Source organism: Cynoglossus semilaevis, chromosome 15 (genome assembly GCF_000523025.1).
Source record: "Cynoglossus semilaevis isolate Cse_v1.0 chromosome 15, Cse_v1.0, whole genome shotgun sequence".
NCBI classification, from domain to species: Eukaryota; Metazoa; Chordata; class Actinopteri; order Pleuronectiformes; family Cynoglossidae; genus Cynoglossus; species Cynoglossus semilaevis.
This window is the reverse complement of record NC_024321.1, coordinates 1,169,279-1,180,554: the sequence shown is the minus strand read 5'-3', so window position 1 is coordinate 1,180,554 and position 11,276 is coordinate 1,169,279. Positions and strand designations below refer to the sequence as shown.

General features: G+C 41.2%; 2 protein-coding genes across 8 annotated transcripts in view; one reads left to right on the top strand and one right to left on the bottom strand.

Moving 5' to 3' along the window:
- Nucleotides 1–302: 302 nt before the first annotated feature.
- atp1b4 (ATPase Na+/K+ transporting subunit beta 4) lies at nucleotides 303–6,835 on the bottom strand. Of its 3 annotated transcripts, none has more exons than XM_008326454.3 (9): nucleotides 6,628–6,835; nucleotides 6,153–6,209; nucleotides 4,952–5,168; nucleotides 2,340–2,468; nucleotides 2,153–2,257; nucleotides 1,299–1,498; nucleotides 748–804; nucleotides 577–669; nucleotides 303–498 (listed from the first exon to the last, which is right to left on the bottom strand). In XM_008326454.3, exons 2-9 carry the CDS (start codon nucleotides 6,207–6,209, stop codon nucleotides 337–339), a joined length of 1,020 nt encoding a protein of 339 aa, XP_008324676.1. In that variant the 5' UTR covers nucleotides 6,628–6,835; the 3' UTR covers nucleotides 303–336. The 3 variants fall into 3 exon arrangements, with proteins under 3 accessions (XP_008324676.1, XP_008324675.1, XP_016894604.1); XM_008326453.3 differs by having other exon boundaries at nucleotides 6,153–6,212; nucleotides 6,628–6,832; XM_017039115.2 differs by lacking the exons at nucleotides 6,153–6,209; nucleotides 6,628–6,835 and adding an exon at nucleotides 5,258–5,509.
- A 926-nt stretch (nucleotides 6,836–7,761) lies between these two features.
- The window catches only part of tmem255a (transmembrane protein 255A), a 31,699-nt gene continuing 28,184 nt past the window's right edge, over nucleotides 7,762–11,276 (top strand). Inside the window, exon 1 of one of the 5 annotated variants that reach the window (XM_017039544.2) lies at nucleotides 7,762–7,830. Coding sequence is in view for 4 of the 5 variants with exons in the window: in XM_008326456.3 (XP_008324678.1) it covers nucleotides 9,360–9,420 (61 nt within the window). In the remaining variant the exon portion in view is untranslated. Of the gene's footprint in view, nucleotides 7,831–8,736; nucleotides 9,421–11,276 lie in introns of those variants that run through there. The other 4 variants (XM_008326456.3, XM_017039543.2, XM_008326458.3 and 1 more) reach the window with 4 other exon arrangements.

Genomic DNA, 11,276 nt, shown 5'->3' with positions numbered 1-11,276 from the left:
AAAAATGCATGCTGACCTTTTTTGCACATTTTTTTTTTCCAAAAGAAGATAAGAAGTTTTTAGATAGATCGGTTAATAATTTCCTCATATTATTCAAATTTTTTTCACTGTGTTACTCAATTGTTATGTTACCCCTTATTTTTAAAGCGTCGAATTTATAAAAGCCCCGTCATCTGTTGTGTCACTGCAAGATGACGCCAGCGGTCGCTCTATTATTCTGCTCTGATTGTTCATTGGATAGATCAGGAAAGGGATGAATTAGGTTTTTTTTTTAATTAAAAAACATACTTAACCGTGATTTATTTTTTTTGTAGAGCGTCGACCGGTGTCTCCGCTTTAACCTCCGACCTCCAGGGAGAAGGTGACGCTTCCCAGGTATCGGTCGGTGGAAGAATCGTTAATGATTCCTTTTCCGTTCAGTTTACACTGAACCTGGATTTGAGCGCCGTTCTGGACCGAGGCGAAACGAACAGCAACAACTGGAGCCGAGTAGTTTCCCTGGTGCACAGGTGGAGAGTACACAGTCACGAGCTGCTGTGAACAGCGAATAACGGTCTGAAACGTCACCAAACTCACGTGTCGAAGTTTGCCGTAGTACGGGTAGTACTTCAGGTCAAAAATACTCTTGGGGAAAAACTGGACTTCTCCGAGAGCTGCCGCGGCTCCTTTCTGGTGGAGACACAGTGAAACGTTTAAGCGTTGTTGTCAAACATGAAAGACAAATGCAAATGTGCGGATCGCCTGTACCTTTACTTCACATGTTACGTTTACTGGTTTACCTTCACCAGGTAAATAACCGAGAATCTGTAGAAGAAAAAAAAAACATCAATGCAGTTGGACTTTTACAACTGGAAACAAAGTGATATTTAAATGAGACACATGAGCTGCTGCTGCTGCTGCCTCCTGTGGCCACTTTGTGTCAATGAAGTCAATCTGATTTCAATCAGTGAAGTCACAGAATATTTGAACTGAATTGATTTAAAACATTGGAGCAATGGTATCACACAGGACAGGGTGGTCAGTGGTTTTTTTTAGCATATATAACAAAAAAGGTCACTGGTTTGAGTCCCAGTGGTAAGTTAACACCTGAATTGAATATTTAAGTTCTCCAGCATGTTCATGAGTTTTTTTTCCTGTCACTCCAGCTTCCTCCCAGAGTCAGAAGGCGTGTGTGACCCTGTCTGTGTGAAGTCTGTACCCAAGATAGCATTTCAGGCTTTTATTTTGAAGGAGCCAGAGTTGGGATTTGTCTGACTAGACTTGGTTGCTACTTTTCAATGCCGAGCTGGTGTCCCTACCCGGTTCATTCTGAGCAGAATACACGGCCTTCCCTGGGAATAACCGTAGTGAGGATCCTTAAGACCCGAACACTCGCCCAACCAGGACCTTTTGAACTGACAGGCCTTCCTCTCGGCACTCTCCTCCAGGTCATCCTGCATGAAGTATCCCGTCTGAGAGCAGCGAATGTTCTTCCTCTCCTGAGCTCCGTCGTTGTACGCTGGAGGAGGAGGAGGGGGAAAAAAAAAAGAAGAGAGAGAGAGAGAGAGAGAGAGAGAATAAATAAAGCAGACTCAGTGCCAGACTCTGGCCTCTGATGAAACAAAAGCAGAGTGTGGAAGGGAGAAAAAAAAAAAACTCTGAATGAGTTTAAACAAAGAGGGTTCCCTTCCCAGCATGCACTGCATGATCTTAATGGAAGAGAGAGAAAAAGGCTGGTGAAGACGAGGATTAACTCATCGTGTGCCTACTTCCATTTAACCGACGTGACGCCAGCGCAGTTCTTACGCAGCCCTTCACGTCTCTCTTAACGTTTAAACGTATTTTACATTCTATTCTCTTAGTGCATTGTTTCCCAAAGACTGGCTCGCGACCCTCAGGTGGGTCGGAAGAGGGTTTTTTTGGGGTCGTCCCGCATCATGTTTCCCAGGAGTTTACGAATAATGTCTTAGGTGAACGCGAACGTTTGTGACTTTTAAAATACGGGTCCCCAGAAAAAAAAGTTTGGGAAACACCGTCTTGGTACAAATAGAAGATAAAATTAATGATTTTGAGATGTGTTTTCTTACATGTTAGAACTATCTTTTTATATCTTACTTTTATGTCTCCTCCTGCTGTTTTTTTTTTTTTTAAAAAAAAAAGGGTTTCGACTTACGTCGTAGATACTCGTCCATAGACCTGGTGTACTTTTTCCACGACTTACGGTCTGTGGCGTTGAAGGCGATGTCGTGGCCCTCCAGGTGTGGGGCCATGGTCATACCTGCCAGTGGAGACGCACAGACAGTCAACTGTGCAGAGGTTGCGGGTAAAGCAGCGGAGCAGTGGACTGAGGTTCTCTTTACCTGGTGGCATCACTCTGTCGTTAAAGGTCGGGTGGTACGGACTGATGGACCACATGAGACAGAAGATACAGCCTCCAAACATGGCTGCTAGGAACAGATAGAGGGCAGCGTAGAAGAGGAGGATCAGGCCTGGGACAAGGGACAGGAAAAAAAAAAAAACAACAACACAGGTCAGTAATCCATGTTGTGATTCCACCTGCAGGAAACCGACTCTTACTTGATCATATTTGTCAAAAGCGATAACCCGGGTGGATCCCCAACCTTTTCTGTTCCAAGGACTGGTCAGTCAGTTACTACAGACCGGTACCAAGGTGCTGAGACGGTTGAAGGTTCATCAAATTTTCAAAATAAAACATCTTTTACACTTCTATTCTGTTAGTATCAGAGTCTGACTGGACTTATTTGAATGAAGTAAAATAGTAAAAATTAAGTACATTGTTTTCACTGTGTCTCACTGCGGCCCAGTACCAAATAACATATGGACCGGTACTGGTCCGCGGACCAGGGGTTGGGGACCCCTGATCTATACAGTCTTCCATTTACAACCGGCCCTTCACGGGGGAACTGTATTGTTTGACACCCCCTGATTTAGACTAAGAATTTCAGAAGTAACGCCACAACCGTCTCGTTGAAGAACAAATGCAGTAAGAGGGCTAACGTTAACATTTTGTCCCTCCCGAAATTATCTAAATTATGTTTGTTTATTTGAATGTTATCACAAAAAAAAGACTTCCTGGACCTGGGACTGTTCTACAGTTTTTAAAGACCGGTCCATTAGAACCGAGTCCAGGCAAACGTGCTTTTGGTAAAAATGTGTTTCGCTGTGCAGACGATTTCACAGCAGACTCTCCGCAGCCAGTCCTGCATCCCAATACTAACAAAGAGCCTTCTGTTTGAGCCCAGTGAGAAATCTCCCAGAATTCCCTCCTTTTCACGAAGGGACAAACTGAACCTCCGGTTGCCATCGTAGTGAATCATGGTCTTAGCAGCTCCAAGGAGCAGCCATTAGCCAGCTCTGGTATTGTGTCCCCTCTAACACACAGCTCTCATAGCTTATTCTTCAGCAGACACATACAGAGGGGGGGGGGGCCCACCCCCCCCCCCCACTGCTTCCTCCTCTGCTAGACCTGCCTGGGATACAGCCCAGACTGTAATTTAGACAGGGCAATCTAGGACTAAATTCTAGTCCGATTTTAAAGCCGGCTTAGTTCGCCTCACCTGGAGCTTGGCTCCTATTGGACGGTACAGCCGTCAGTATAGCTCTCAGTCACCGGAGAATTTGCGACCCAAGCCAATAGATATTGTTCGCAAACTCCTGGGAAACATGATGCGAGACGACCCCCCCAAAAAAAAAAAAAATTTGACCCACCTGAGGGCCGCGACCCAGTCTTTGGGAAACAATGCTATAAAGGATTGGGGTTTTTTTAAAATGTCAATTCAGATCAAATATAATATGAAATATCTTTAGCTAAACTGTTTCTCTTCTTTAGCTCTTTCTAGCCTAATTTGGTTCTTTTAGAAACTTTTATCACGAAGCATCACTGGACCAGATTTGCAGACGCTGTCCCATCATTATTTCTTATTCGGTCAAAAGAAAAAAATCCCTTCGCAGCAGGATTTGGCAGTTAACTCAGTGGAAAAAAATGATATATATATATAAAAAAAATAAATAAAAAAAAAAAGCTCAGAGCATCTGTACGTGTGCGACTGAAAGGCCAAAAATCATCTGGTCACAGACAGAGTCGTGGAGGTCAGCGAGGCTTTGGGAAAATGTCTGAAGAGAACGTGGTCAGACGGAGAGGAATGTGAGTCCGGCCCAATACCAGATCTTCCTGCTTAGGACCGCTGTGTCCCCAGGAAGTCTGTTTATATTAGGACACTCAGATCTGTCCCTGCACCTATGTAAACACACACACACACACACAGACGGACGCGCACACAAATACTCCCACATTGACACACTCTTTTGGACTATCGCGATCTTTCTTGACTCTTTTCGTTTAATTCGATTCGACTAAATCGACATTTAGCTTTAGCGCCTCTATGTGCATTTACTCATTTAAATGAATTAGCTTTGTTCTAAGCTAGTCGGGACTACTAAGTACTAGGAAGGTACGACCGACAAGGGATACCTAGAGAGTAGTACCACCAAATACGTGCACATCCAAGTACAAGTACAAACAGTACTAGGACAACAGTTGGTTGGGGACCTGGTAGCTACATGAAAGTATCGCGATACTTTTTGATCCCCGAAAGAGGATCCTGTTCCTGTTCCACCGGTAGAACCAACTATGGATGCATAAAGAACACTGCGTTCTAATTGGATGGAGAACTGTCATTATTCTTATAGAACCAACAACGTTTGCTGGTCTCTGCTCCAAAGAAGTTTAGGTACTTTAGTTTCCCAAACATTTTTTTCTGGGGACCCGTATTTTAAAAGTCACAAACCTTCGTGACTCAAGTCAATTGACATTATTCGTAAACTCCTGGGATACATAATGCAAAACGACCCCCAAAAAAAAAAATTCTTGCGACCCACCTGAGGGTTGCGAGCCAGTCTTTGGGAAACAAAGCACCCCCCCCCCAAAACCATTTCTAATGCATCCACTCACTCCAGCTCTTTCCAGAGCGACCCATGAACTCGTTGGTCTCTGCATTCCACAAGTACGTCTTCAGGTCGTCTATCTTCTGGTGGAGGGTTCTCTTGGGAATCGGTCTTCGCTTCCATCTCTCGAAGTTCAGGTCCTCCTGCTCCAGAGGCTGGTGCTCGGCCAGCTCCTCCTGCTCCTCCTCCAGCTCCTGGCCATGTTTGAGGATTACTTTGGGAGGCTGAAAGAAGAAGCAGAGTAAGAAGTAAAGTCCTCATGTCCGCACGCGTTCCCAAGGTTCCGTTTTTTTTCATAAAATCCCCGTCATACCCCGAGATATGGCATCATTTTCTTGCAGCGCCTGGTGTTCTCAAAGTTTTTTCGAAATGTACTTCTGCTCTTTGGAAACCCCGCATTGCCCTTTGAGGAGCACTCAGGGAGATCTGACCTCCAGTGAGAGGAGCAGCAGCTGGTGGCAGTCGAGTGAGAGGGTTTCTCACAACAGCCAGATGTTCAGCCCTGATTTCAGAGGAACTGCATGACGCTCAAGAGTGTCACCCAAGTGTCACCGAATTGTTCATCTTATTTTACGCACGAACAGTTGCAGCTATTGGCATTGAAATTAAAAAAAAAAAAATTTAAGATTTTGGACAATGTCAGTTTAGTCGTATACAGGTTTTTGTTTTTTTTAATTTTGATGAGAGGTGGACCACATTTTAGATGTTTATATACCAGATGTGGCGCTGTTGCGAATGTTGTAAGTACTCCACAAATGTCAAATTTCTTATGTTAAATGGCAATTATGAACCATATTTTTGCCCACACTTTGTCAAGTTACGCAAAGCAGGGTCGATGAACAAAGTTTTTTTTTTTCTTCTTTCGTCGTCATTCTAAAAGCCGACCTTATTTTTTTGCCAAAATTCATATCTCAGAAAAAAAATTCCAAATGGCCTGACAATGGGTCAGACTAATTTTGCTGATTAGGATGTATTCCATATAGACTCCGGTATGTCCCATGTGGGCCATAAAAAAATGAAATAGTGTGTTTTAGGAGAATCTGCTTTTAAATATCTGTACGATTTTGTTTTGAGTTTTTGATCAGTTTCAAGAATTAACTTCTGTTGAGGAATGTTCAAGGTGAAAAGTTTTTTTTTTTTGGGAATGAATTTCTGTTGAGGAATGTTCAGTGTGGAAGTTTTTTTTTTTAATGGTAGACGGAACTTACTGGAGATTTAACGACTTTCTCCTCGACTTGTCCGTCTTCTGTACGACTGGGCTCCATCTTCTTCATACAGAAAAAAAAGAAAAATACATCAAATACATCACCGTACCACTGACCTATAGTGACTTCATACTGATTTGACATTCTCGCAGTATTTTTTACTATTTTTTCTAATCAAAAATGGTCAAAATTAATTAATTACAAATGGTTGATTTTTGCTTAACATATCATTAATAATAACTAAATCGACGACCACATATTAGTTAGCAATATCTCAAACCTAGATGATGATGTAAAGGCATTTGTAAAATAAATTAAGTATGTGTTCAAGATAACTAAATATATGAATATATATATATATATCAATAACAAATTTTATTTATTTTATTTTATTTTATCCTGAAATCCCCAAAGCCGGCACCTAATAGTTGAGCACCATATCAAAATCTATATAAATCAATCATTTATCGATGCCTACCTGAGGTTTTCTCCCGTCGTAGATTAAAAGTGATTTTTACTCCTCGAGGAAAATAAATAAAAAAAAACAAGAAGCTGTTCGTCAGAGAGTTGTTGTGGGTTTCATTAGAAAGTTTTAGTGTCTGAAATAAAGAAGCAGCTTCATCCACCAACTCATGGCTCTGAATGAGGTGGTGAAGCAGTGACACAGTGAGGGTGGTTCGCGTTTTTTTTTTTTTTTTCCCCCTTTTTCTTTCTGTCCCACTGACGTTGCTAGTCAAGTACTGGTTTATTCCGAACACGCAGCTCCATCCCTCACTCTCTGTTCAGCATCAATGAATAAGTCTTCAACTTAAACTTATATTTTACCGACAGACTTAATTCTCCCAAACACCACTGTGCCCGGTGTTTTGTCTACAGGTATGCACCTGTGTGAACGCTCGAATCCTTCTCTTTTTTGGTCTAAACCTTGATCACATTTGAGGCAAATTCGCGGTCATAATATCATACATTTCCAATAGAAAGTGATTCTATGCACGTGTACAACAAGGTGGACCCGCTGTGTGAGCTTGGGCTGTACCGAGTCCTGCAGGAGTTCTACGGGAGTTCATGTAGTCCACGTCCTCTGCAGTCCAGTCACGTCTGCTTCTTTGTGAAGGCCTGGGACATTGGGACGGGTGTGAGGGGGTCCCTCTTTTTTTTTCTTCTTCTTATGCTTATACTTGAAAAGACAACTTGCGTCATGGAAAAAAATCCGTTACTGAAGATTTGAGATGCGTCCGTGCGGGTGTGGTTCTATTTTTTTGTACAGTAAATGTTTCTTTTGCTGCTGCGTACATTAATCGAATTTTGATTCATTATCCTGGAGTTAGTGGAAGTGCGGAATTCAAAGATTCACAATAGAGAACCTAGAAAATAAATTAAAAAAACAAGTAGGCGTCATTTATATATAAAGTATTTAAATTATTTATTTTTGTAGATTTTCTGTTACAGTCGTCGAAGCACGTTCTCTCTATCAAAGAAAAAGTTCTAGGTGACTAAACCAGCTCAAAAAACAAAAAAAAAGACTGTGAATGTCAGCAGTCAACTGTAGAGGGCGCGCTGATATTGGAACGTTTGTATAACGGAAGTAGAAATACGTTGTAAGTCCTTATTTCCGGTTTCGGATATGGCGATTTCCATTCAAAAAACCGGGCACGGTGGCTACATCTGCTTGATTGAAATGGTGAGTTATTCAAAACAACTGTCGGTTGTGTTTTGTTTGAAATGGTAGTCGAGACCGTTAGTGCTATTTTATTTATTCTTGGTTAGTTTTTCGTCCTAAACATTGAATAGAGTTGTATTTATTTGTTGTATTTTTTTTAAAAAAATACATCATTTCATGTATTTAAATTATTTTTAAAACAATTTTAAACTTATCTTGCAGTCATCATTTAACAGATTATATGCATTGGTTTATCAGACTTTTATTAACATTTATACATTTAAAAAATATATAATTAATAAAAACTAATGGGGATTGGAGCGTTGCAGTGTCTGAGGAATGGAATGTGATTGCAAAATTTCATCTAATTTAAAAGAGCTAAACTCTCACTGACTAGTTTTTTTATTTTTTAAATTTTTTATTTTTTTTAAACCAGCTAATATCAAAATAAGATATATTGTGTACATGTCATAACTCACATCGTATCTAGTGCACACTGGTGTTCTTTAAGGTTAGTTCCTACAATCCCCATGCCATCATTGCTTGTTTGAGTGCTGTCTGTATTCTTGTGCATGTGTTTTGTGACCTTGTTTTCTTGTTTCTCCCTTAAAAAAAAAAAAAAAAAAAAAAGACAAGACTATAGTCTTACTATCGCAAAAGGAATGCAAAATTTAAAAAAAGGTCCAGAAATATAAAAATATAAACTACAACTTGGCAGCTGGTGGCCTTAAACCTGAACTCTTCTGGTCCCGAGCTCATCTACCACTGCCATTAAAAACCAACAAGACTATAGTCTTACTATCATTAAACAAATGCAAATAAATAATAAAAGTCCCAGAAATATGATGTAAAATGTAATGTTTTCATTAAAAGTATAAAGAAAAGAAAATGTAGAAATTACAAAGAATAATACAGAAATGAATATTCAAAATAAACAAAACATGCAGATTAGTTGGATAAAAATATGATATTACAAATTTTAAAGAAATACAAAAATAATCCTCAATTCAATCCAAGTCAATCCTGGGTTTTTTTTTCTTCTAATTAATTTAATAATTCTTTAAAAATGTGCGTCTAGTCGTCTGCGTTGCTTTCTGTTTCTGTATTATTTTATTTGCATGTTTTTTTGTTTTTTGTTTTAATCTCACCCTGACATTCACTCACATACGCGAGTCACTACGTGCGACAGCGTGACGGCAAGTGGTTTCCTTTTATATTTTCGGGTGTCGGTGACATGCGCACCAGCGACCACATAACAGCAGCAGCAGCAGCAACAACAGTGGCAGAAAGAACAGTAACTGAACCAGAATCGCACACGCTGACTGCCAGCCAGCGAGCGAGCGACTGAGGACCGTACAGGAGTGCGCAGCGGCGGAGAAGGTGGATGAGGAGGAGTCGGTGTGAGAGTGGAGCTCAGCCGTCTGCAGCTTCACTGTTACAAAACCCTCTTTGCTGCTCATGCAGCTGCGGATGCAGCTCGGAGCAGAACCCTCGCGGATTCTCGCCGGGATTATAATCTGTGAGGAGAAGCTCCTCTTGTGGACGAAGAAATGCCTGCAGCAGCTCAGGGCCTTCAGTCCAGCAGACTCACCCTGTCAGAGACCAGCATGGGTACGTGTGTGTGTGTGTGTGTGTGTGAGCAAGGTCACAGGCGTGCGTGCGTGTATGAGTGGGTGGGTGTGTATGTGTGTGTTTCTGCTGCAGCTCTGATCAATTCATTCTTCACCACACTGCGGGTTTTTATTGATCATACACCTTTTTATAGCCGGAACACACCTAATCAGAACAGATTTGGATTGAATTATTGGATTTACTCAGATTACTTTAACCTACACACCCCCTCTGAGGATCTGCAAACCAAACCAGACAGGTCCGTGCATCATGTGTTCATTCACTTGTTTTGTTTTTTTGTTTTTTTTTTTCAATCTCAAACCAAATCAGACAAAAAAAAACAAATTTTTTTTTTAAATCAATTTGGATCTTTAGACCACCATCATCACTAGTATCAAATCAGCATTGTTTTTAAAAAAAATAAACCTCATCATCACCATAACCTTCATCATCATCATCATCATCATCATCATCTTCAGCAACAGAAGCATCACTTTAAGTTACACTGTCACTCTTCAGCACACATCATCATTGCACAACGCAGCGCTACGGTGCAACAAAAGTAGGTTAACAGCTGTAGCGCGGACGCCTAACGGAAACACAAGTATCCAATTGAATATATTAAATATATTAATATATACACAATATATATATGTATATATATGTATGTATATATATGTATGTATATATATATGTGTGTGTGTATATATATATATATAAGACAAGCATTCAAGTCAAATTAAAATAATACTATTCACAATGGAACCAAACGTCACCATTGGTCTGACCCAGTGATGGCTGATGCAGCCTATTCAACAACAACTAACCGCTGCTGCTGCTGCTGGTTGTACCTGGTATTGTACCATCTGACCAGAATGCACCTTGATATCAGGACCTCTGGAAATAAGACTTTAGAGGTTTCTAATATCAGTTTCCGTATAACAGCTGGTTTTAGACCCTGGATGTGGTGTATCATATCACAACGTGTATCTGATATCCCACCTAGTGTTTGGTTTCATGTCTGGTAGATTTCTTCCTCATTTGGTACCTGGTGTCACTTCTGTTGCTCAGAATGTGACCCGCAATCTGGGGCAACTGAAGAGTTGACCGTTCGAGGTTATGGTATACATGTAGCATTTTTTTGGGGGGGGGGTTGATTTAGGCAGAGAGTTGGCCCGCAGTCTGAATACAGACCCGGTAGCTACCGCGAGCGTATTGTTCATTGCTAGGTACGATCACAAAATTCTAGCGTTCGAGGCCGGGACTGGTTAAACGGTGGCAAATGTTGTTAGAGCGCTTGTCGTCAATGCAAGACGAACACTGGATCTTTATGTTTTGGAGTGTCAAACTCAAGGCCCGGGGGCCAAATGTGGCCCGCCAGGCTGTGTTGTGTGGCCCCGCGGGAGCTTAGAAAGCATTTAGTAAAGTCCATGCAGCAGAGTTTTTTGCTGCGAGATAACATCATTCACAGTGGACTCGATAGGGGCTATATAATACTTGACATACACGGTGTGTGTGTGTGTGTGTGTAATCTGATAGAAGCCTATTTTATTCTGCTGACGTTTCACCTTGGACTATAATCATCATATACAATTTTTACAGGGATTCAGAGGGTTTGATTTACACACTGACAGAAGTATTTTTAAATTGTGCGTAAAACGGAGCGGATACTCTACTTGTGATTTAAAATCTTTCATCGTAGCCGATTGGTCTTGGCTAGTGAACGGTGGTGGTAAAAGAAGGTCCAACCCCGAGGACGCCGTGGACATTAGCGATGACTCACCAGCCGCCGATGCCCCTGATTGTCACATGCTCATTAAAAAAAAAAAAAGCTACAATCCTGCCCTCGAGGGCCT

Excerpts from the sequence above, each read along its gene's own strand:
- atp1b4 (XM_008326454.3), bottom strand. The coding sequence starts at position 6,209 with ATGGAGCCCAGTCGTACAGAAGACGGACAAGTCGAGGAGAAAGTCGTT. Across the intron at positions 1,499-2,152 it reads TATGGACGAGTATCTACGAC|CGTACAACGACGGAGCTCAG; the intron begins GTAAGTCGAAAC and ends CTCCTCCTCCAG. Across the intron at positions 499-576 it reads ACTACGGCAAACTTCGACAC|GGAAACTACTCGGCTCCAGT; the intron begins GTGAGTTTGGTG and ends CCTGTGCACCAG.